The sequence below is a fragment of the Myotis myotis genome, unplaced genomic scaffold (assembly GCF_014108235.1).
Source record: "Myotis myotis isolate mMyoMyo1 unplaced genomic scaffold, mMyoMyo1.p scaffold_m19_p_10, whole genome shotgun sequence".
Taxonomy (NCBI): Eukaryota; Metazoa; Chordata; class Mammalia; order Chiroptera; family Vespertilionidae; genus Myotis; species Myotis myotis.
The window spans coordinates 9,885,723-9,909,595 of NW_023416314.1; the positions used below are offsets into that span (position 1 = coordinate 9,885,723).

General features: G+C 38.7%; 1 protein-coding gene across 6 annotated transcripts in view; it reads left to right on the forward strand.

The window, feature by feature from the left end:
• Positions 1-346: 346 nt before the first annotated feature.
• The window catches only part of GRIA4 (glutamate ionotropic receptor AMPA type subunit 4), a 413,129-nt gene continuing 389,602 nt past the window's right edge, over positions 347-23,873 (forward strand). For 3 of the 6 annotated variants that reach the window (XM_036324437.1, XM_036324439.1, XM_036324438.1), the window contains exons 1-3: positions 347-638; positions 1,097-1,285; positions 2,478-2,636. In XM_036324437.1, coding sequence (XP_036180330.1) covers positions 1,198-1,285; positions 2,478-2,636 — 247 coding nt within the window. In that variant the 5' untranslated portion in view covers positions 347-638; positions 1,097-1,197. Of the gene's footprint in view, positions 639-809; positions 1,286-2,477; positions 2,637-23,873 lie in introns of those variants that run through there. The other 3 variants (XM_036324435.1, XM_036324440.1, XM_036324436.1) reach the window with 3 other exon arrangements.

Below are 23,873 nucleotides of genomic sequence, written 5' to 3' on the forward strand. Positions count from 1 at the left end.
AGCTTATTACAGGCACCACTCCGTTTTCATTTCTCAGGCTCTGCTTCCCCATCCTGTTCATTACCCAAACTTTGCTATTTCCATGAACTTTTCTTCCTTCCTCTCTTCCCTAGGATGTTGCAAGTTCTCTGGGTCTCTCTCCCTCGCCCGATCTCATCCAGCTCTTCCCTCCTCCCCCGCCCCAGCCCCTGACACCTGCCGGGGCTGCCCTTTAACCTCCCCTCTGCTCCTGTCCCTCCCTGCGCCCCTTCACCCCCTCCGTCCCCGGCGCGGACTCTCCCGGTTGTCGGGCTGTCTGCTGCTGAGAACCCTCTGCGGCAGCGAGGACCGGAGTCCCCGCGCGCAGCCCAGCGGCAGGAGAGGGCGAGGCTGAGCGGAAGCCAGGGCAGGAGGGGAGGGCGGCAGCCGGTCCTCCCCGCGAGCCGGAGAATGCGGCAGGGGGCCGGGGGCCTGGGAGGCACTGACTCCCCGCGCCCCTGACGCGGCCACAGCCCCGGCCCCGGCGCCAGTCTCCCGCCCCGCGCAGCCCCGAGCTGTGCACAGGCGCCCGGAGAGCCGCGAGAGGCGCGCCGGGTGCCCAGCCCCAGAGCAGGTCCCTCTGCGGACCCGGGAAGGAGAGGGGACGGCGCCAGCGAGCGGTGAGGAGACGGGAACCTGTTTCCCGGCGGCGGGGCGCGCGGGAGGCTGGGCGAGCACCGGGGGCGCAGCCCGCGCGGCGGGGGGCGCGGGGGGAGCGGCGCGCGCGGGGAGGGCGGGCGCAGGGCCCGGGGCGGCGCGGGCGGGGACCGAGGCTGGGCGGGCGGGCGGCGCGGCGGCCGCCGGGGTGAGTGCGAGCGCGAGGGGCGAGGGGCGAGCGCGCGCGAGGCCGGGAGAGCGCACGTCTCCTCCCGCCGGCGCCGCGAGCCGCGCCACCACCATCTTCTGCATGTGCCGCCTTTGCAGCCGGACGGCAGCCTCTCCGCGGGCGATGGAGACTGCGGGAAAGCGCTGGCAGCCCGCGATGGACTGCTGACGGGAAGGAGTCCGAGTCAGAAACCACCCAAACCTCTTCTCGCCTTTTTTTTTTTTTTCCTCCTTTTTCTTTTCTTTTTTTTAGTTGCTTTTAATTTTAGCGCCCTCGTCGTCAATGCCTGTCTGAGCAGCCTGGAGGAAGAGTGCGAAAAGAGAGAGCGCGCGCCGAGGAGAGGAGAAAGGAAGATGAGGATTATTTGCAGGCAGCTTGTCTTGTTATTTTCTGGATTCTGGGGACTCGCCATGGGAGCCTTTCCGAGCAGCGTGCAAATAGGTGAGCTCAGCCCCGAGGGGGTGTGCAGGCGGGCGGCTGGGGCCGATCTCCCGAAGTGAGTTCCGAGAGTTGCGGATAAGCCATTCGGGGCCACCCTTCCTCGGCCGCCCCCTGCCCCTTTGTTTCTCTCTTTTCTCCCCTTGGCACACAAGGAACGGACCGCCTCTCCAGTGCAGGTTCCTTTGGAAACACACAAAACTGCCCCCTTGCCGGCCTCAGCACAGGCTCCCCTTCTCCACCTTGGGTTCAAGTCGCTTAAGTAGGATGGGAATAAGTTGAAAATGACCTACACGGGGTTTGGTTACATTTTATGTGATGTTTCTTTTCATCCGTTTCTCTAGAGCATGGAGGGATGTCGAGTTTTTGTTTTGTTTTGTTTTGTTTTAATACACTTGTTCCCACGCCCGGCGCCGCAGCCTTCTCCCTATCGTAGAAGGACATTGCTGTGGGGGTCGGGGGAGCGGGGGGAGCTTTACACCTGCACCCCCGGCCTTTGCTTGCCACCGGCAAACCGATTCCAAAGTTAGATCCCTTTCCCGCAATCTTCTCTCCGTGCATTCTGTTTTCCTCTTGAATCTTTTGCCCTTATCCCTGCACCCAGACTATTTCCGGGGAGCTATCCGTCTTTGGCTTTTCTTGCTGTTCTCCTCTCCTGTCTTAATGGGATGCAGCTATTGAATTTCTTCCAGCCAAAGCCCAGCCTCAACACTGCATCATTTCTCGTGGACTGTGCACAAAACGGAGCTAATGAGGCTGAGTCCACCAGCTGCAGGAAAACTAAGTTCATGTCTCCTTCCCGATTCCCCGCGTGCCTGCGTGGCACCACATCCCTTCATGTCTGCATTTTCATGCAAATCCTCCTTTCTGTTCCTCTGCACGCATCTTCCAGAGAAATGCCCGGGGCGGTGTGCTGGGAACCGCGGGGCGGGGGAGAGAGAAAAGGCAAACACAGTAAATGGTCTCAGAGGTCATTGTGATCATGACAGATGGGGACAGGAAACAGCTGAGCTGTCCTGAAGACTAAAATACGGAGCCTGCACCTTAGGGACAAAGGCCAGTCTCCCAAGATGGGGCAGGGGTCGCCCCTGGGATGTGTGTGCTGGGGAATGGCAGTGGATTTGACAGTGTGTGGGGTGAGAATCGCATTGACCAGAGAAAACACTGAATGTGCTTTTCCTGTTATGTTTAATAGGTGGTCTCTTCATCCGAAACACAGACCAGGAGTACACTGCTTTCCGATTAGCGATTTTTCTTCATAACACCAGCCCCAATGCGTCGGAAGCGCCTTTTAATTTGGTACCTCATGTGGACAACATTGAGACAGCCAACAGTTTTGCTGTGACAAATGCTTGTAAGTAAAACATAAATTGTGGATAAATTACAAGGGAATTAGAATGAGGCACGAGAGTGCCTTTCCTCTTTATTATTAATATTAATTTTTAGAAAAAAATTTAAGCTCCCCACACATGGCTGGTTCCAGAGCAAATCAGAGTTAAAAACAAGATTTAGTCCTGAGATATTCAGATGGTTTCTTTCTTTCCCCTTCCTTCCTTCCTTCCTTCCTCCCTTCCTTCTTTCCTTCCTTCCTTCCTTCCTTCCTTCCTTCCTTCCTTCCTTCCTTCCTTCCTTCCTTTCCTTCCTTCCTTTTCCTTTTTTTCGTTTCTCATCTGGATAATTCAAGTTAATTTCTCTTTTAACATTTCAGTCACCTGAAATGTCAAGTCCGTGAAAATCGTACTCAGTCTAATTTGGATTCTGTTCCTTCGGTTTTCCTTATTTGCTTTTCACTTGAGTAAGCGTATGTCTCGCTTTTAAGGTAGACACATGCTCTCGTACACTGATGAAAGCAGTGGAAGGTTTGCCAACAGTGAGAAAGAGAGGGAAGCGGTGGTGTGGAGGACATATATTCTAGCCGGGTGGCTTACGCTGCAGATGATCTGGTGATGTCACTTGAGGCTGTCCCACTCTTATATTCTGGGTTGTAAATGTCTCTTACTGTCACGTAATGCATATATCCTGTGGATATGACTCCATGAATCCTTACCTTGGTGCCAAATCATGTTATTCTCTAATCCACCTGAATTCACAGATCCGTGCAGCTGGACCTATTATCCCACACAATGAAACTTTAGCGGGTGACCTCACCTAATCCTATAAGGAAACAGTTGAACAGTGTTCCCTCCCCCCCAATACTGTCTAACTTAATGTAAAAAAATACAATCAACTGTGGATTACTTGAAAATTCACTAAAGTATGACCAGTCAATATACCATTTATGTTGCATTTTCACTTTTGAAGGAAATACATGTTTCAAATATCTCCTCAGCTTTACATACTAATTTACTACTGCTCAGAATTTACGTGTTAAGATAATTGTTACAGATTACATAAGACATTTAGGAATAGTTTCTACACAAAATTTTGCACAAGAGTAATAAATATTCAATTGTATTGTATTTTATTATAGTAAGTTAAGCATATTTTAATTTTAAAAGCTCTCTCAGTACAAGAAAATGTACCAACTAAATAAGTGAAATTGAAAACAGTTTTTAAGTGTTTGAAGGCTACCTCTTTCATTCTTTATTTTAATTCATATTTATTAATTCATCTAATAATATTATCAATTGTCCTTAATATTTGGCATCTAAACATTATTTTAGAAATTGATTTCAAAAGACTGTCAAAGCATTTGACATTTTTGGAAACTGAAACATGTATTGTTTTGCAGGAATGTTATATTTCCTATGAACACTACTTAATTAAAAAATAACTTGGTATTTAGTGATAAAATCAATATCATATTAGAGCAGGAGGGAGTTATTTTCAAGCATAAATGCACATAAGTTAGAGTTGGTTTTGTGGGTGGTCATTATTGCAAGTTGTTTAAGTTACTAGTTTTGTGTTCCAAGTTTGAAAGGAATGTCAGCATTTCTAATAGTTCTAGTTATAAAACATCCTACTTTGTATGTAAATATTATGTATGTATTTAAAACTTGTTCTAATCTCTCCTGAGATTCTGTGAACAAAATATTACTAACTTTAAAAATAATTTATGATCCAAGTATATGTGAAGGTACTTCATCAACAGTAAATTACTAATTAAAATTTTAATTTTTGCTATTAAATTTTGAAAGACTTTTAAAAAAGTTTCAGATATATTAGTTTTGTTTTGTTTTGTTTTTACAAATTAAGTTCTTAAATATTCTAGAGTTTGGATCCTGACGTTTGGCTATATCAACTGCAAAGTACTAATACTTTCTTCCTCCCTATCATTTGATGATCTCACTCAGGATAATTAAGTGTTACTCTTAAAGTACCTGTAATCATGAGAAATTGATAGGAAGCTGCACACAGAATGAAAATGTTATAAAATATAAATAATATGGTATTCTTTCATGTTTAAGACTGAGAAAATTGAAACTAAGTAAACTTTAAATTTGCTTATTTGGAATACACCTTTAACACAATGTTAGTGATACCATATTTTTCCATAATCACATTAATTGATTTTATGTACATATTTGAAATAATTTAAAAATACAAATTATAATTAAGGACACACAAAAAACATTTTTTAATAAAGAAAATGAATTTTTTGGAGGGGGATGAGTCTGCTGAATGTCCATAAGGCAAACCTAAGCTGAGTTTGGGGAAAAAAATCAATGATCAGAGAGCATGGATCAGGTGACTGTGTTTGAGGAATGGGCTGACCGAGAGGATATACTACATGATTTTTCCAGTTTAATTAATGGTGAAGCATAAGCAATAAGTATGAGGCAAACTTATATATGAAGCTTTATTCCTTTGGGTACAATAGGATAAAAATAATATTCTGAAGAATTACCATAGGAGTTATTCCTCACGGTGATACAGAGTGGAATTTTAAATTTTTCATGCTGGATTAAATATAAAGGTATAATATGTGATTGGTTAAGTTTATTTGAATTCTGATTTTCCTGCAGTGGATTCTTTTAAAACTGCAGGATCTTGTCTGTCTGTGAATAAAGATCATTAAAAAGGGTATGTTTATTTTATGGAATGTATAATCAAACCCCTAAAATATATTAAATAATAAAATTATTGGTCATCTATTAGACAGGTATAATTTAATGTGGGTTCTTCTGCCTGGAAATTAATTTAGCCCTCTAAGATTACTTTGGGCCATCTAAGCATTCTGTGTATCAAGTCTAAGCCTGATTAACTCAAATTCACCACTTTTGGTATAAATCCCAAGTTTGTGATGGAGGAAAAATAATTTTAGTTTTATTTTATTTTTAACAATATTTGTGCAAGATTAAATTCAAGTATTATTTTTCTATTCTAACTATTCACATTGTTGAAAAGTCACCCTTCAATATAAAACTGAAATGATAGGAAATACAGATAATATAAAATTATGACCTATTTTAATAAAAAAATAGGTATAATATATAGATCAAATATTAAAATTTCAAAATTTAGTTAAAGGTACACATTTCTTTGCTGTGATCTATCTAACATATGGGGAATAGAAAAAATGATATTTAAAAAATAATTTCAATATGGCCACTGCTCTTTAATAAAACATTCAACTGACCCAAAATAGCTACCTTTGTAAACAAACATGCTAGTGCAATAGGATATATCCTTTGCAAAATGTTTGAGACAACCTGAACATAGGCTGTTTTCTTATATTTTTCTAATAGTTAATGAATACAGTTTTTTTGAGGATTATGTATATTAAATTTGATGAAAAGTAAAAGCCACAATACTGAAGTAGTTTGTCAACAAGTTTTCTAAAAGATAAAAACACTTGAGAGGTTGAAATTATTGGTTAGTTTAATATAGTTACATTAGAAATCTGTTAAGGAATCAGTCCTTTAAAAAGGCAGTCACTTTACAAAATAAATTGCAGATATTCAGTTTCTGAAATTAGTTATCTAACTTTCAAAGGCGAAATAGAAAATGCATAAAACAGACCAATTACTCATGTATTTTCACTTTGGTGAAATAAATGAATTTTAAGGAATATTTCGATTTTTAAAAACTTAAATAGAAAGGGCCAAATGATCAATAATTTCATTGTTTAATGATACATTTTTCTTTCTTTTCTCTCAAAAATCTGTTAATTCAGTGGTTTAAAAGATTATGGTTGGAAAGTTATAGCAATCACAAATAGACTGAAGACTGGATGCTTTATCCTGGTGATGGTGAAAAGTTGTTCTTTTTTCAAGTTGAATATTAGTTCTGTTTGTGGTCAGTTTACTTGTCAACTCTAAGTATACAAGATGACTGCCACTTATAAAAGTAGGTTGGTTGTAAAATATAGTTGTCTAGTTAATCTAAATACATTGAAAATGTGGCACTGTACCCAGCAGGCTTTGCAGGCTTCCTCACTGTCTTATATACCAGCTACTTAATAAAACCTCCTGGAATATAATGGTAGTAAATACTAATATATTGTCTTTGATTAAAAAAAAAATGTTTAAACATAGTACATGTTCCTTTCAGAGACATGAAGCCATATAAAGACATTATAAGAGTTTACATGGCTGATATAATAATCATGCTGAAAACATGCTGAAAACAAAATTCTGATGGCTTTACCTCCTGCATAGTTGTTAATAAAGGCACATTAGAATTAAATATTGTTGGCTATTGATTATTTTTAAGAAAATAAGTGACATGACTCTTCTGTGATTCTTATTAGGTTTCCTTATTTTTAATTGATGGCAAGATTCTATATTGATTTGAAATAACTTAGTTTTATAAAATTCTTTCTCTCTTCCTCTTAATTTTCCATTGTGAGATTAATGACAAAGATGAGTCATATACCTATGGTTTGTTCCTTTCTAAAATGATAGAATGATGCATAATTTGTCTTGATGTATTTCAGTATTGCCACATGATGAAATCTCCATAAAACCATTACAAGAATTCCTCAAACATTTTTTTTTTTTAATTTGGATTTTTCTAAGTGAGGTTAATTTCCCAAAGAGGAAAATTTTTACTTTCTGATATTAGGAAATATGTATACATCATATTTATAGAATGTTATTATTGTTCAGGAATTTTACATGAAGGATAAATAGACCTTAAATTTTATGATAAGACATAATTTTTAAATGCTTTCATATACCTAATGTTATTTGACTTCAAACTAGTCTTGCAATGGAACAGTCTGAGAAGAGAGTCATATTTTGTAGTACAGCCAGCTTTGGTTCAGGGAGTCATTTAACTTGCCCAGGATTATATGGCTAATAAGCTGCAGAGTCCGGGTTCAAAACCAAGTCTTCTACTATCCTAACACTTCTACCAGCAAGCCATAGGGTGTGAAAAATACATCTATATTGATATTACTTGAATCGAGAAAGAATAGAACAGAATTGCCATTTATCTTTTTTTCTAATTTAATTGCAACATTTTGAAGAAAATAGAACAAGACATTTCTGGGCAACTTATTCATTAATCATATGACATTGAGTGATATAGCAAGGACTGAAGTCATATTACGTAATGAATTCATCCATTCATTCACTAGATTAGATAACGAATGTATCCATTAATCATTAAACACATTTATTAAGGGCAACTGCATTTAAGACTGTATGCTAGAAACGAGAATCCAAAAACTTATGAGAATAGTTGCTGCCCTCAGGAGCCGATAGTCCAGTGGGAACAATAGATAAGCCAGTTATTAAAAGTACAGTGAGATAAAGTGATGTGACAGAGAAACAAGAGTGCTTTGACAAAGATGAACACAGGAAGGGTACCACCAAACTTGGCACAGCCTCTTAGGAGAGATGTCCCCTGATCTGGGTGCTAAGGCTCTAGTTGTGTAGTTTGAAAAAGAGGATAGAAAGAAGGCATGAAGCAAGGTATGACAAGGCACCGAGGTGTGGGAGAGCCAGGTGTGTTTGAACCACTGAAAGTTATTGGGTCTGGTTGTAGTATTGAATGTGAGGAGAAGAGGTGTGCTAAAGGGTGAGGCTTTGCAGATACACAAAGAATCCTATAGCTGCTATACAGAGACTCTTATGAATAATAACAAAAAAAGGATCCATGGAATAATTTTAAACATAACAATGATATGATCAGATTTATATTATACAAAGAACAGGCTGGTTGCAAGAGGGAGAGTGAATCAAAAGGGGACAAAACGGGAAGATAAACACCAATTAGTTGAGTCTTAAAGTAATGAGTCTTGAAGGAATACAATTTAGGGTGATAGACTCTTAAGTAAAAGCAGAAGCACCGAGGAGAGAGAAAAGCCCATAGATCCAAGAATACAGAACTGTTGGCAGGATGTAAGGATGGATTGTATGTCTGTGTGGGGGGGTGGAAAAGAAGTACGGGAAGAACAAAAGATGATTTCTTTGATTTCTGGTGGGGACAAATGATTCAACAGTGATATCATTAGCTAGGAAGGGACACATAGGAGAATGAGATTTGAGTGTGGAAGGTGACTTCATGTGGATGCACTGAGTTTTTAAATGTTTTTATTGATTTTAAAAAGAAAGGAAGGGTGAGGGACAGAGAGCTAGAAACATCTATGAGAGAGATGGAGCCCGAAACCCCAGGCATGTGTCCTGACTGGGAGTTGAGCTTGTGAATCTGAACTGGTGAGCGCTGGGCACACTGACTTTTAGTTCAGAGGCATCCTAAGGGAGACAGGCAGTAAAGCGTTAGATGTGTGTCTGGAACTCTGGGGCTCGGTTTGAACTGAAGGCGGACTTTTGGCGGTGGTTGAAGTCATGAACGTGGGTGAGATCACCCAGAGAGAGCAAGAGCTGTGAAAAGACTGCTGAGGACAAAATCCCGGGAGGTACTATAACCTGAGAGGCAGGGAAAGGGAAGGAGAGAAAAGGAACATGAGTCGGAAAATTAAGCAAGAGTAACTTCACAGGAGCCATGAGCTGGGAAGAATTTCAAATAATGATCAACCTTGCAAAGGCTGCAAATTAAAAAAAATAAAGAATTGCAGGGATAATTGTAGCATCTTTAATATCAGTCATTTCTTCTCTGTTCTTTGGAGTGTTCTTTTGTATTTTGACCAGGGGGAAAAAGCAGCATTTAGTAACCCCACATAGATTCTATTAATACATTTTTTAAAAATATATTTTTATTGATTTCAGAGAGGAAGGGAGAGGGAGAGAGAGATAGAAATATCAATGGTGGGAGGGGATCATTAATTGGCCGCCTCCTGCACTCCCCCTACTAGGGATCGAGCCCACAACCCGGGCATGTGCCTTGACCAGAATTAAACCTGGCACTCTTCAGTCCACAGGCCGACACTCTATCTACTAAGCCAATATAGGTAGGGCAATACTGTGCGTACTCTTTGTATATATTGGCCTAGAATATTATCTTTTATTTAGAGGTAGGAAGAGAGGGTCTTTTCTGGATTTTTGAAGCAAGTGGTCTTGAATTTACAACCCGATAGTGGGTAAGTCACTTAATACTTTTGAACCTCAGTTTCTTCATCTGTTAACCCAGGGAAATAATACCTAACTAACATGAATTTTGTGGATATTAAGAGTGTGTTTGGAAAGTATTCCGCATACAATTAGAACTCAATTAAATTCCATTGTGTTACATTTTCTGTCATATGGGGTATTTATTTCTGAGTCAGCCTTAACATTTCAGAGGTTACTTTTGTTTTCTGTTTATGTTTTTAAAAGGAAATTTATGTTTTGAATAAATACATTTTGTTGTTATTTCATAGGAACTTTCTTGACCTCTCACCAAGTTTTTGTTTTGTTTTTTTTTTGGGTTTTTTTAAACTATATTTTATTGATTTTTTACAGAGAAGAAGGGAGAGAGATAGAGAGTTAGAAACATCGATGAGAGAGAAACATCGATCAGCTGCCTCCTGCACATCTCCCACTGGGGATGTGCCCACAACCCAGGTACATGCCCTTGACCGGAATCGAAACTGGGACCTTTCAGTCTGCAGGCCGACGCTCCATCCACTGAGCCAAACCCGTTTCGGCCTCTCACCAAGTTTTTAATTTTAATTTATGTATGCAAGTCTAAGTTCATATTTGTCAAAATTATTTCTAAGTCCTAAGAGAGGATAATTTTATCTGGGATTTATGGGACATTCAGAGAGAAGATTGGTTCATGGGTAGATTAAAGAGATCGATGAGTTCTCCTAACTATATCCAAAATTTGCTGTGTGTTTATGTTTACAGAGAGATAGTCTAAACTTTTAAACAGCTTATCAATGAATTTTAGTCACACAAAAAAGCCCAGTACCACAGCCCTAAAGAAGGTATATATAAATTAGCTAAATAAACAGCACTCTATCCCCTACCTTCATCATTTTAGAAGCTGATTGAATTTTGTTCGTGAGACAAACCAGGAATCTATATATATATATATATATAAGGCTAGTATGCAAAGTGTCCCCTCAGGAGTTTGACCAGGAGACTGGGAGTTCGATCGCTTGCTTTATGCTGACCACCAGAGGGCGGCACAGATCGAAGGGAGGCCCTGGCCAGCAGCCAGAAGGCCCGATCAGTCTTGATCGCGGCCAGGCCTAGGGATCCTACTCATGCACAAATTTCATGCACCGGGCTTCTAATTTTTACATAAAACCCATCTTCCCTAGCTTCGGTGTGTCTTAGCTGCCAAAATCCTTGGCTGGGTCCTCTGTCTCTCCCATTGTCTTCTTCTGATACTTATTCCTCCTCTTACTATCAAACGTTCTACATAGTCCACATCAGCTCCTTCTATTTTTATCACGAATTACCTTTTCCCTTACCATCACCACTCCTGGAACACCGTGTTCTGGAAGGTCACCAGTGACTTCAAAATTAGTAAATCCAATTGTCGTTCCTTAGTCCTCCTTGTCTTTGAATAGTTTAAAGGATTTGACATTGCTAACAAATTTCTTCTCTGAAACTTCTTTCTTTTCTGATAATAATAATAGGAGCTACTAAAATGGAGTACTAGCTATGTGCCAAAGGTGTTGTGTTACCTCAATTCTTTCACAACTCTAAGAAGCAGACATTATTATTATTATTATTATTATTATCATCATCATCATCATTATCATCATTTTTGTATGTGGAGAAAGTGAAGATTTGTCATCAAGAATATTTGCCTAACCACAAAATACTCAGGGTTTCAGATCCTAACGTCAGGTGTGTCTGCCATTCATATTGCAGAATTTTGGTTAGTACAGGATCCATGAGTTACCTATCACTTGGTGTGACAGCAGCTAGGTAACTTTTAATCTAAACAGAAAGATGTATTTCTCAAAGCTGTCTCTTTACTATAACAACTTTCACTTACATATGGCATTTTATATTGGATATCCTTTCTTCTATGTGATTTGTAATTCAGCACAGAAATTTGAGAATTCTAAACAGTGACACTCCCATCACTTTATATTGCCAAATTCTTGTCATAAATACCACCATGTGGAAAAATGACTAAATGACTCTTTTCAGTGTTATACAAACAGCATTGAAGACAGTTCATTAGTTAGCCAACTCACATATTTGTTATAGGAATATTACTTGATTTCAGAATCGCTATTACTAACAAATTTTCCCAGATGCTTTACTTTAAGATTGGCTGAGCTGTCAGGCATTCTCTTTCGCTTTCTTAAACAAGTTGTTGGGTTCCAAATACACAAAGTGAAGACTGCCTTAAAGAGCATCACCCTAAGTCAAAACCCTCCAGTCTTTATAGTCTCACTTGAGGCCTGGTGCATGAAATTCATGCACTGGGGGGCGGTGTGTGTGTGTGGGGGGTCCCTCAGCCTGGCCTGCGCCCTCTCGCAGTCCAGGACCCCTCGCTCCTTACCACCCGCCTATAGCAGAGGTGGAAGAGGCTCCCACTACTACCACTGCACTAGCCAGCTGTGAGCCTGGCTTCTGGCTGAGTGGCGCTCCCCCTGTGGGAGCACACTGACCACCAGGGGGCAGCTCCTGCATTCAGCATCTTCCCCCTGGTGGTCAGTGTGCATCATAACAACTGGCCATTCTGTGGGTCATTCTGCTTGGTCGATTTGCATATTAGGGTTTTATTATGTAGGATAACTTGCCTGCAACTCAGTAAAACTAGGGTCATCATCAATTAAACGTTTAATGTTATCTTAGAAATAAAAATATTAATGTTATTAATACTTTCTCTAATAAGCCACAATATTTCTCCAGTACAGCAAAAATTACACCATAAACTGTAATCCGTGTTTGCTTACTTTTGTTGCTTAATGCCTATTCCAAAATGAGAATTTTTATCAGTATCTTTAAGTATTGTATGTGCCGGAAGCCGGTCCATCCTTGCTGCTTGACACAGTCACTGCAGGAAAGAAACATCTGCACAGCATATGTTTCAAGGGACCTGGCGTATATAGCATACTGTTCTTAATATGTTTGCTCCCCTTAGCGCTGTGTGTTTTAACCAAGGTCACCTCTCCAAGAAAGGTTGTTTCCCCAGGTAGGGATTTTTCCCTGAAGTTAGGGAGGGAATAAAACCCCTCAACTAAGTGCCAGGCGGGTAATTAATCACTTTAACTACAAATAATCATGCTTAAGCTACATAATCTTTACCCCCTGGAATGGAGATAAGAAACACCCTAACCTTTGTATTAGAAATTGACAGGATTAAAATCAACTGGTATAAATACGGATGTAACAAAACAATAAACACCAGAACCTCTCTGGAGATCCAGACCAGAACTTGGCTGGAGATCCTGGCTAGAGATCCTGGCTAGGCTGCTGATCAACTGAATGCTGTCTCCGTGTCATTCCTTCTTTGCCAACTCCGTCCACACCTTTGGGGACCCCTGGACCCGCTGGGGCTGGACCCCAGCATGTATGCATTGTGTTATTTCCATTTTTATATTTTTATCTTTAAACAAACTAACATATAATTGTGAAAATTTCAAATAATTCAGAAATCTTAGCAAATCCAAATATTATGTAACCCACATTTTAGAGATAATCACAGTCAACAGTAGTCTATAGATCTTTCCAGACTTCTTTATTATTTATCTGTGTAGACCTAGATAGATAAAGAATATTATAAACATAAGACACTAATATATACTGAGAAATAAATTATTTAGTAAAGCTGATATCTACTAATAAAAGTCTTCTGTTGGAATATAAGAGCTGTCTTATTTTCTTTTACTGCTGCATCCTATGTTACTGTGCAAAGTACTGTAGTAAATATACTCAATACCCTCTTGATCAACATTTAGGCTGTTTCCACATTTTTGATATTACAAACAAAATAACAGTAAAACTATTTGTGCTTCAGGCTGAATATTCCTGTATAATTAATTCCTGGAAACAGAATTACTATATCAAATTATGCAGATTTTTGCTATTATTAGATATTGTCAATTTCTTCTCAAAAACAAAATGATATTTAAATTCACAACTACCAGAATGTGAAAATAATTGTTTTCCTATGACCTGCCAACACTAGCCATTATCAGTCTTGGGAATCTTCATTTGTCCTGATAGGTGAAAATAACATCTAATTGCTGCTTTAATTTGCATATTTTTTATTAATCGTGAGGCTAAGAATATTTCCCTATATTTATGACCTGTGATACCTTTTCTGTGAACAGTCATTTCCTTTTTTTGCCACTGTTTTCTTCCTTATTTGTGGACTGTTTTATATACTATAAAAATTAACACTTTGTCATCTGTTTCACATTATTTTTCCACTTTGCCTTTGGCTTCCAGCTTCGTTTATGATATCCTTTGCTATATAGAAACTTTAAATGTTTATGTAGTCAGATCTGTGAGTCATTTTCTTTATGGCTTCTGGGATTTATATTATGCATATAAAGATTTTTTTATATTTATAACACTAACTCTTTTGGCATTTATTTTATGTGTGTTAGGAATTAATCTGTGTGTGTGTGTCTGTGTGTGTGTGCATGCACTATTTATTTGAATAAGCTACTCTTTTATAAGTGCTTTGAACAGATACATGTGTAAGAAAGTCCTGCCCTTTCTTGACTGAAGTTGATCTTTGGCAGAAATTATGCATTTTGGCTCTTCTAATCTTCTCCTATTTGCTGTGCTTCATCAATCCTTTCCCGATAGAACCTAGTGGTTATACCAGTAGCTTTTACATTTTTATCATCTGCCTTCTTGTTCCTTCTATTACTTCCTAGATTTGTTTACATGGGTGTCACTCACCATCTGATCAAGTCTTCTTCCTTCTGTCTCCAAAGTATATCAGACATATTTTCACCTTCTTGTTTTCTACCTTGCCCTGCTAGTCCATGTCAATGGTACTTTTCTAATAACTTAATTATTTCCTGCTTCACTCATTACCTCTCTCCACCCACTTTACATACTGAAGCTTGGGGTGTCCCTCTGAATTTATAAATCAGAGACAGTCTCTTCCTTACTTAAAACTCTCCAATGGCTTTCATTCTCTTTAACATGGTCCTTCCTGATGTGACTCTGACCCACCTCTTTGCCGTGTTAACCATGCTGGAGTCTGCAGGGTCTTTTTTTGAGTTCCTAAACATGCTTAAACCTTGGTTTTTTCTGTGCTTTTGTACTTGACATTCCCTTTTTTTTGGACTCTTCTAATCCAGTTATTTGCTTGGCTAGCTTTTTCTGAACCTTCAGGACTCCAGTGAAAATCACCCCCTCAGAAAAGCTCTTCTAGCCAACCTCAGGATAAGCCCTTCTACTCCCACACTCCAATTACTTGACCAACGCTACCATCATCTTTGCTTTTATCAAAATCTATAATTATTATTTTCAGTGTCTTATTTATCACTATATTCCCCACTAGAATATAAACTCCCAGAACCTAGAATGCAGTTTGCCTTGTTAAACCATATATCTTCCTAGCCTCACAAAAGGTCTGGTACAAAGTAAACATCAGTAACTATCATTGAATAAACTAGCAATATATGATGAGTTTTCTCTTCACTCACCTTTGAGGCATACTTAGAACAGTTGAGACCTTTCTTGTCTTATCTCAGAGAAAAATCAAGCAGAGGCTATGAAGACGATGAGGTAGTATGCCCAAGATAAATGGTATGTACTTTTCTTGTCTTAAGCATATTTTTTCTCATTTGTTTTCATTAGATTCAATTTATAGGATGGGCTAAGTAAGGAAAAAAAATAAGAACTATAGGAAAGAAGGTAGGACTGTTAATGCAAATTAACATGCATGGTTATAGCCCAGTGATGGCGAACCTATGACACGCGTGTCAGAGGTGACACGTGAACTCATTTTTTTGGTTGATTTTTCTTTGTTAAATGGCATTTAAATATATAGAATAAATATCAAAAATATAAGTCTTCGTTTTACTATGGTTGCAAATATCAAAAAATTTCTATATGTGACACGGCACCAAAGTTAAGTTAGGGTTTTTCAAAATCCTGACACGCCGAGCTCAAAAGGTTCGCCATCACTGTTATAGCCAGATTGCCCTTTGATAAATTTAAATCTGGTAGCAGAGAATTTCTAAGTGCTTATACCATGAAATGTCTGTCCACAAAACAACTAGATAATGCTGACACAAGCCACTTGCAAAGTAGAGAAAAGCCCATTCCATTCGGGAAACCCAGGGGAATTAGTGAGCCCACTTAGGAAAATCCCATCTGTTCAGACACTGACGGCTTCCTTAGCACTAGAAGACTTGTGAAAAAGGGAGGTTGGAGTCAACTGTTACCCCTGTCAGTTCATGATTACCTATGTTGCAACTTCTATAGCAAATTTCACAAAAAATTTGCTAGTTTTTATAATCCTTTATCCCTCTCTCTTTTGCAACTAGTTTATATTTGATTAAATTACTTAATTTCAACTACATAGACATTATAGGCAAGTGTGCAAGGCGTTTTACCACTTCTTTGCTCCAAATATTTAAAATCAAGAGATGGCCTGACCGAAATAGCTCAGCTGGGAGAACATGAGACTGAAGAGCTAAAGGTCCCTGGTTTGATCCCGGGTTTCTGCAGAGTTGTTGCTCATTCTTAAGCCTTGCTCAGGTAGCGCAGTTGATTAGCGCATGGTTCTGATACACCAAGGTTGTGGGTTTGATCCCTAGTCAGGACACATAAAAGCAGCAACAAATGCATGCATAAGTAAATGGAACAGCTAATCTCTCTCTCTAAAATCAATCTATTTTTTTTAAACCAAGAGAAATATTTTGTTTTTTGTTTTTTTTTCCTGAAAAATAGTAGGCTTCCTCTTTTCTTAATGGAAAACTTATAAATCAAAATGTTTCCCTATTTGTTCTGATAGCCATATTTGCTACTCAGTAACAAAGCACTCCCCATTTTAAACATTTTACTTTGTTTTTATGCACTTATTTTTCTAAAATCATATAAATATATATGATATGAATATTATGTTTTACATAAATATACCTTATAAGACTGTGCAAATCATTTTAGGAAAAAAGCACAACATACACTGGCTATAAATAAAAAGTCTAGATGATATTTCACTCAACACTGATGCTGGTTAGGTTTTTCTTGTTTGGTACTTCTTGTATTTTATAAATGACTTGTAAGGTGATAGATGATGATGATTGATAGATAGGTAGCTAGAAAGACAGATAGACAGAAGATAGATGATAGATAGAGAGATAGAAAGCTAATCTGACAACTCTATTACACTGTGAATTACTTGAGGATAGGGATGAAACCCTCCTTAGTACTTCTACTCTGGGGGCCTATAACAGTGGCTATATTTTTGTTCCATACTCAAATGTTTTCTGACTGATTGAGGGGAAAAAGTGAAGAAGCACATTTCTTGGTTGAGTATTTATAGCAACTAATTCTTAGCTAGAATTGAGTAACACAACACAAATTTAGTTTATTTTTTATATGACTCAAACCCTTCACATTTTTAAAAACAGTTATCACATGTCGCCTTTGTCTGATTTCAAGCAAAACAACATTCTTTTTTGTGTGTGCAACATAGTTTCTAAAGCTTTTAATATTCAAGTTCTGGCCTTATAAATAACCTCTGGATTTTTCATAATTCCATTAAAATATATAGACCTGAATTAACCCCATATTCCTGTCATGATCTGTCCAAAATTAAACTTCCCATTTTTGACACTTAAGATCATGATTTGACATGATCTGCCCACGTAAAAATATTAATTCCAGTTATTTAAGCATTATACACACCAAATATAGGTCAATATTATTGGGATTTTAATTATATCACTCTGTTCTTGCTAAGCTCATACTCAATTAAACTTAACATTGTTCTTTCCCCCACATGAATTGCTACAAAACAACCTCTCCATAGAGCTCATAGAGTGCTTTTAAAAATTCAAAATGAAAGATTTTACTTGTACACTCTTAAATTTCCACTTGTTCAGAGACATTAAGACTATCTTAATTCACTTAGCAGTAAACTGTTTTAAATTCTAAATGATTTTCTACTACATGATTATCCATATTGATGATTAAATTTAATAATAGGTTAGGTTGTGATGCAGGTTAGATATAAGATGACACCAGGTCATGAACCAATACTTTTCACGTATGTGTAGTCAGTTAAATGTGTATTCTTCTAAAATAATTTATTTTATCAGATTTTCCCATATTGTCCATAAAGATTGTCATTTCATCACATTTTTTAACATTAATGAAACTCAAAGGCCATCAAATCTCAAGAAAATATTTCATACAACTATATTGAGTAAAGGATAACACATGTACCTGCATGTGTGTGCGCACACACACACACACGCACACATACACACATACACACGCATTGAGATGGACAACAGATATGGAACAGACAATTTATATCACAATAAACAAATCCTGTAAATGAAGTATATATAACTACTCAGAGAAAAACAAATTGAAATGCAATATACAGTTTTACATAATAAATTAGCTAATGTTGGTGGTAAAGATAACGAGAATTCTAAATCACTCAAGGGCTGAAGCATTTAAAATTGATACAATGCTTTTGAAAATCAACTTGTTATGATTTATCAAAAAGGATTAAAAAGAATGAATCATTTGAATTCATAAATCTAGAAAAAGTTCTCATTGTGAAAATGCTCATTAAAGCATTACTTAGCAATATTTAGCTGAGGAATGGTTAAATTAATTAAAGTCCAGCTAGGCTCTTTAAGAAAGAATGGCTATTCTAAGAGTCCTCTCAAAAAATGTGTCTATGTGTATAAAGATCTGTATTTCTTCTTCATATTCTTTTATTTTCTTATTCTTTATTTTTTACATAAGAGCTAGTGTCATAATGGGGGGGTGGAGGAGGAAACATGTATAGTAAGATGTAAAAAAAGTTGTCCTCAAAATGTTATAATGATTTATGAAATTGATAGAGGTAGTTGGATGATATTTTTTAAAAGCATCAATTGGTTGGCGGAGTTTGAATCTTCCACACCATCCCTGCTCATAGCCAGGTAAACATAGGTAAAATGCTATGGAGATAGTATACTTCAAGGCTCTGTGTAAATATTTGGAAATTCTATTCAATAAATGGTATGGGAAATCACTGTTGTTCATTTTGCCCCAACCTCTTCCCTTTTCCTTCCCCTCACCTCTCACCCTCCCAAGCACAGAAGGTGTTATTTACTTATTATCAGAATTAATGTGATAACTCACTTGGATCTTAAAAGATGCATGAAATTTTGCCATGCTGGAAAAAGAGATAAAATATCCCAGGCATACCAAAGAGCCATAGGAGAAATGTAAAGGTTTATGGCCAACTTTAGGGATCAGTAATACAGCAGCGAAGTGGAGGCAGGGATGGCGCTTAGGGGTCTGTAGGGAGGGAGATTGACTGGGAGGAGGAAATAGCACTGCAGAGGCTGGGAGAAGCCTTGCAAATGTCCTGGTAAGATAGGATGAGGGTTTTGTTTTTTATTCTGGGCCAGAAGACTAGAGTCATTTTAAGCAGTTTATAACATAACTAGAGGCCCGATGCATGAAATTCATGCACGGGGCTGGGCCCTCGCAGCCCCTGCTGCCTCACAGCCCCAGCTGCCTCATGACCCCACCCACTGGTTGTTCCGGAAGGTCATTCCCGAAGGTCATTCTGCCATCTGGTCTAATTAGCGTCTTTGTCATATGGGATTATATTTGTGCTTAGGAAAGAATTCTAGTACTGCTGTTCATCATTCATATAGAGTGAACTGTGGTTCCTTCCCATACCAAATGCACTACGAAACCATTTTCTAGGTAAGAAATGCCGTTTGCTACTTCAGTTGCTCTTTGTAGAACCCATTATTGAATGCAATTCTGCTCACTATTTTCCATTGAAAACGATTACTTTCAACAACAAAAATACTCAGTTTATCATCTTAACCATGTATCTTCAGACTGAAAACCAGGTCTTTTATTGTAATAAGCAGGTTGGAAAAAAGCTGGGATTGGTGGGAGGAAAAAGTAAACAAATATCTTTATGTGTAAAGGCAATTAAATTTCCTTACAGATGAGTATAATTGCTGATAGAACACTGCACATTTTATTCTGAAATAATTTTCAGATTATCCCTCTTCTTTTAAGTTATTGTTCTTGGTAGAAGATGATTGTTTAATTTAGTTAGCACAAATAAGCATCTATATTAAAATTCTGACTTGCCAATCAATCATTTAATATAGAGTAGAAAGAACTGGTTTAATAAAAGTGTGTTTAACAATTGTAAGTCTTGTCCTGGCTTGATTGGTTGCGCATCAGCCCATATACCAAGAGGTCTCAGGTTTGATTCTAGTCAGGGCACATGCCTGGATTGTGGACTTGATCCCTAGTAGAGGACTTGAGGGAGGCAGATGATCAATATGTCTCTCTCTCCCTCTCCCTTTCTCTATCTTAAAAAAAATCAATGAAAACATATTAAAAAACCATTGTAAGACTAGAATAATAATTAGTATAATTACCACCATGTATGTTTTTATATTTACGTACAAATGAATAGTAGATGCATACACACTCACACACACACACACATATACACAGACCTTATCAAAGGAAAAAATACAGTGAAAAAATAACATATATATATGCAAGGTATGGTTGTTCCTTGACTCCAAAATAATGAAGTTTGAACTTTTAGGTACGTACTTTTCCCCAATACAATGTACTTCTTTTTTGAAAATCAAAATGTAATAAATATATATAAGAATAATTTTGTAAATAAATTTATACTTTGTTAGTTATGTAATCTACACTAATAAAAGAGAAACATGGTAATTGGCGTATGACCGCTACCCTTTTCATTGGCTAATCAGTGAGATATGCAAATTAACTGTCAGCCAAGATGGCGGCCGGCAGCCAGGCAGCTTGAAACTACCATGAGGCTTGCTTGCCTCAGTGACGGAGGATCGTTGGAGGAAACCAACGTTCTCCGCCTGCGGCAGCAGGCCTCTGAGCGGGCAGTTTAAGAAACATTGTAACAAATACCGCCAGACTTCAGCCAGCAGATTCGCAACATTGTAAGCAAAGGCCAGAAACCTACTTTCAGCTGTGGAGGCCTAAGAGCTGGAGCCAAGCCTCAAGGTAAAGCTGGCCCAGAATAAAAAAAGAAAAAAAAAGGAAAAAAAGGAGCGGTTGGGAACTTCAGTCACTCCCAGCCTGAAAACAGCCCTCAGCCCCTCACCCAGACTGGCCAGGCACCCCAGTGGGGACCCCCATCCTGATCCAGGACACCCTTCAGGGCAAACCAGCCAGCCCCACCCATGCACCAGGCCTCTACCCTATATAGTAAAAGGGTAATATGCCTCCCAGCACCAGGATCAGCATGACAGGGGGCAGCGCCAAACCCCCTGATTGCCCTGTGGCTCTGTGTGTGACAGGGGGCGGGGCCCCAACCCCCTGAGCAGCCCTGCTCTGTGCCTGATAGGGGGGAGCCCCCCCCCCCCCACGGGCCCTGCTCTGTGTGTGACAGGGTAGAGCCATAACCTCCCCATCAGCCCTGCCCTGAGTGTGAGAGTGGCGGCGCCCCAACCCCCTGATGGGCCCTGCTCTGTGTGTGACGGGACAGCGCCCCAACCCCCTGATTGGCCCTGCTCTGTGCGTGACAGGGGGTGGTGCAATCTCCCCATCGACCCTGCCTTGAGTGTGACAGGGGACGGTGCCCCAACCCCCCAATCGGCCCTACCCTGAGCGTGACTGAGGGTGGCATCACAACCTCCCAATCTGCCCGGCTCTGTGCATGACAGGGGAAGGCGCCCCAACACCCCAATCGGCCCTGCTCTGAGCCTGCCCAGGGGCTGCACCTAGGGATTGGGCCTGCCCTCTGCCACCCGGGAGCAGGTCTAAGCCAGCAGGTCGTTATCTCCCGAGGGGTCCCAGACTGTGAGAGGGCACAGGCCAGGCTGAGGGACCCCCTTTCCCCCCGAGTGCACAAATTTTTGTGCACCGGGCCTCTAGTATAGTATAAGCATTAGAATTTATTATATATTTAATACATACATGCTTTTAGCATTTATTCTTATTAATTTCATGAAAGTTGGTAATGATTATGTTATAAAAACAAGTAACTGAAAATAAGCCTCATTTTGCAGAAGTGATAAAATCACAGATAAGAAACCAAGTGTGAATATTTTATTAAGAGAGAATTTTGCTAAAATGTTTTTCTTTTCAAAATAGTAATATGTTCACCTCTCCTATACTTTTACTATGTTTTATTTCAAGGGGAAATTATTTATTTAGCGATAGTTATACTCTTGTGTTTTTCAATTATTTTACTGCAACCAATGTGCTATTTGGAAGAATAGTATGTAATTTTTAGTTACCAAGATTTAGATAATTTTAACATATGAGAACTATCTCTATTTATAAAAGGCTAAGTGACCGACTGTCCGACCACCTGACCGACTGTCCAACCAACCAATGGGCTGGTACATATGACGCGCACTGGCAATTTAAAAATAAATGTTGACTCATACATATAAAGCTCTCGCTGGTACCAATCACGTGCATGTGTTTCCATCTGTCATTGTCTATCATGAATTTGGTTGTTTTTTGTTGACATTCTGAGCTGAAGTTTTCCATGATGCCAGCATTTGCAATGGCTATTAATATTTCACAAGGACAAACTCTAGATAGACTAGGAATATTCCTACCTGAACCCGTTTTCAGACATGGTCAGTTATATGTTGCTTTCTCTCAGGTTTGAAGAGCGTGGGACGTTAAAGTTGTAAATACTTCAACACAAGTGAAATTAGTCAAGCACTCTGAAAGTGTTTTTACTCTTAATGTGGTATACAGGGAGATACTAGATAAGTTTAATCAATTTATCAGTCATTGTTTTTAATCAATGTTTTTATATCATGTTTTTGTTGTTTTTATATCATGTCTTTGTTGTTATATCATGTTATTTTTTATTTATTAATCAATTTATATATCATTTTCATGTGCATTTTACTAATTTTCTTTCATCTCTAACATTCCTATTATAGAGAAAGGGCGAATAGTGATACTAAAATATTTCTTCTAATTAATTTCCTTTCAATGTGCATGAATTTGTGCACTGGGCCACTAGTATAAGATATAGTGGTTAGTGAAGAAAAGATAGGTTGTCTTTTATTTTAGTTTAATAAGAGTTATAATATATAAAAGAGATTGAAAAGACTATATCAAAGTGCTGATAGTGATTATTTTTCTTTAGTGTTATGCAGAATTCTTACTTTAATTGACATATTTCTGAGTGTTTTACGTGTTTCCAAAAAGTATATATTTATGCTTTCCTTATTAACAATATCTAAAGGAAAGAAAACATAGTAATTCTTTATTGAATTTATGGGGGTGACATTGGTTAACAGAACCATACAGGTTTCAAGTGTACTACTCAACAAGGCATCATCTGCCACTCATCATGTGCCCATCACCCAAAGTAAAGCCTCTTCCCAGCCTTATCTATCTCCCCTCTCTCCATATCCACCTACTCCCACCCTCTTTCTCTCTGGTTCTCCCCATAATTTTGTATGTGTCTATGTGATGTATGTGTGTGTGTGTGGGTGTGTGTGTATACATATATTTTTTACTTAATCCTTTCACCTTTTTTCACCCAGCCCTCTAACTCGCCCCCCTTCTCTCAGCTGTTACTCTGTTCTATGTATCTGTGCTTCTGTTCCTATTTTGTTTGTTAAATTATTTTGTTCAAATTATAGTAATCTTATCACTAAGCATTGAGCTTGTTTGCTCTGTCCAAATGTGACCGATAATCTAGGGAGATTTTTAAATAGTTTAGCCAATATGAGGGCTTGTTGTCAGAATATCATGTCCACTTAGCAGTTGTCATGTTCGATCTCTTTGCTTATATACTTTCATTATTTTAAAATTAAAATATCAGCTTTAATTATCTAAAAGTATTACATTAAGTTATTGTATTTACTTATCACTGCTCACTTAAAAGAGCCACGAGAATGATTGGTGATGACAAGCATTTTTCATTGCCAATTGAATTATATAACTTACCAAGTCTGGTTGCACACATGAACTTTCATTTTGTTGAAAGTGTCCTTTATAGCTGCAGGAGGGATCTGGTGGCTCTTGGATATGGTCACTCTCTCCAGGTAGTCTTTTCTGACCACCTTAAGCTGGTTTGGGCTCTACTATGAACCCATGGTACCTTGAGGTTACCTTGCCACATTATATTATCACATATTCTTCTG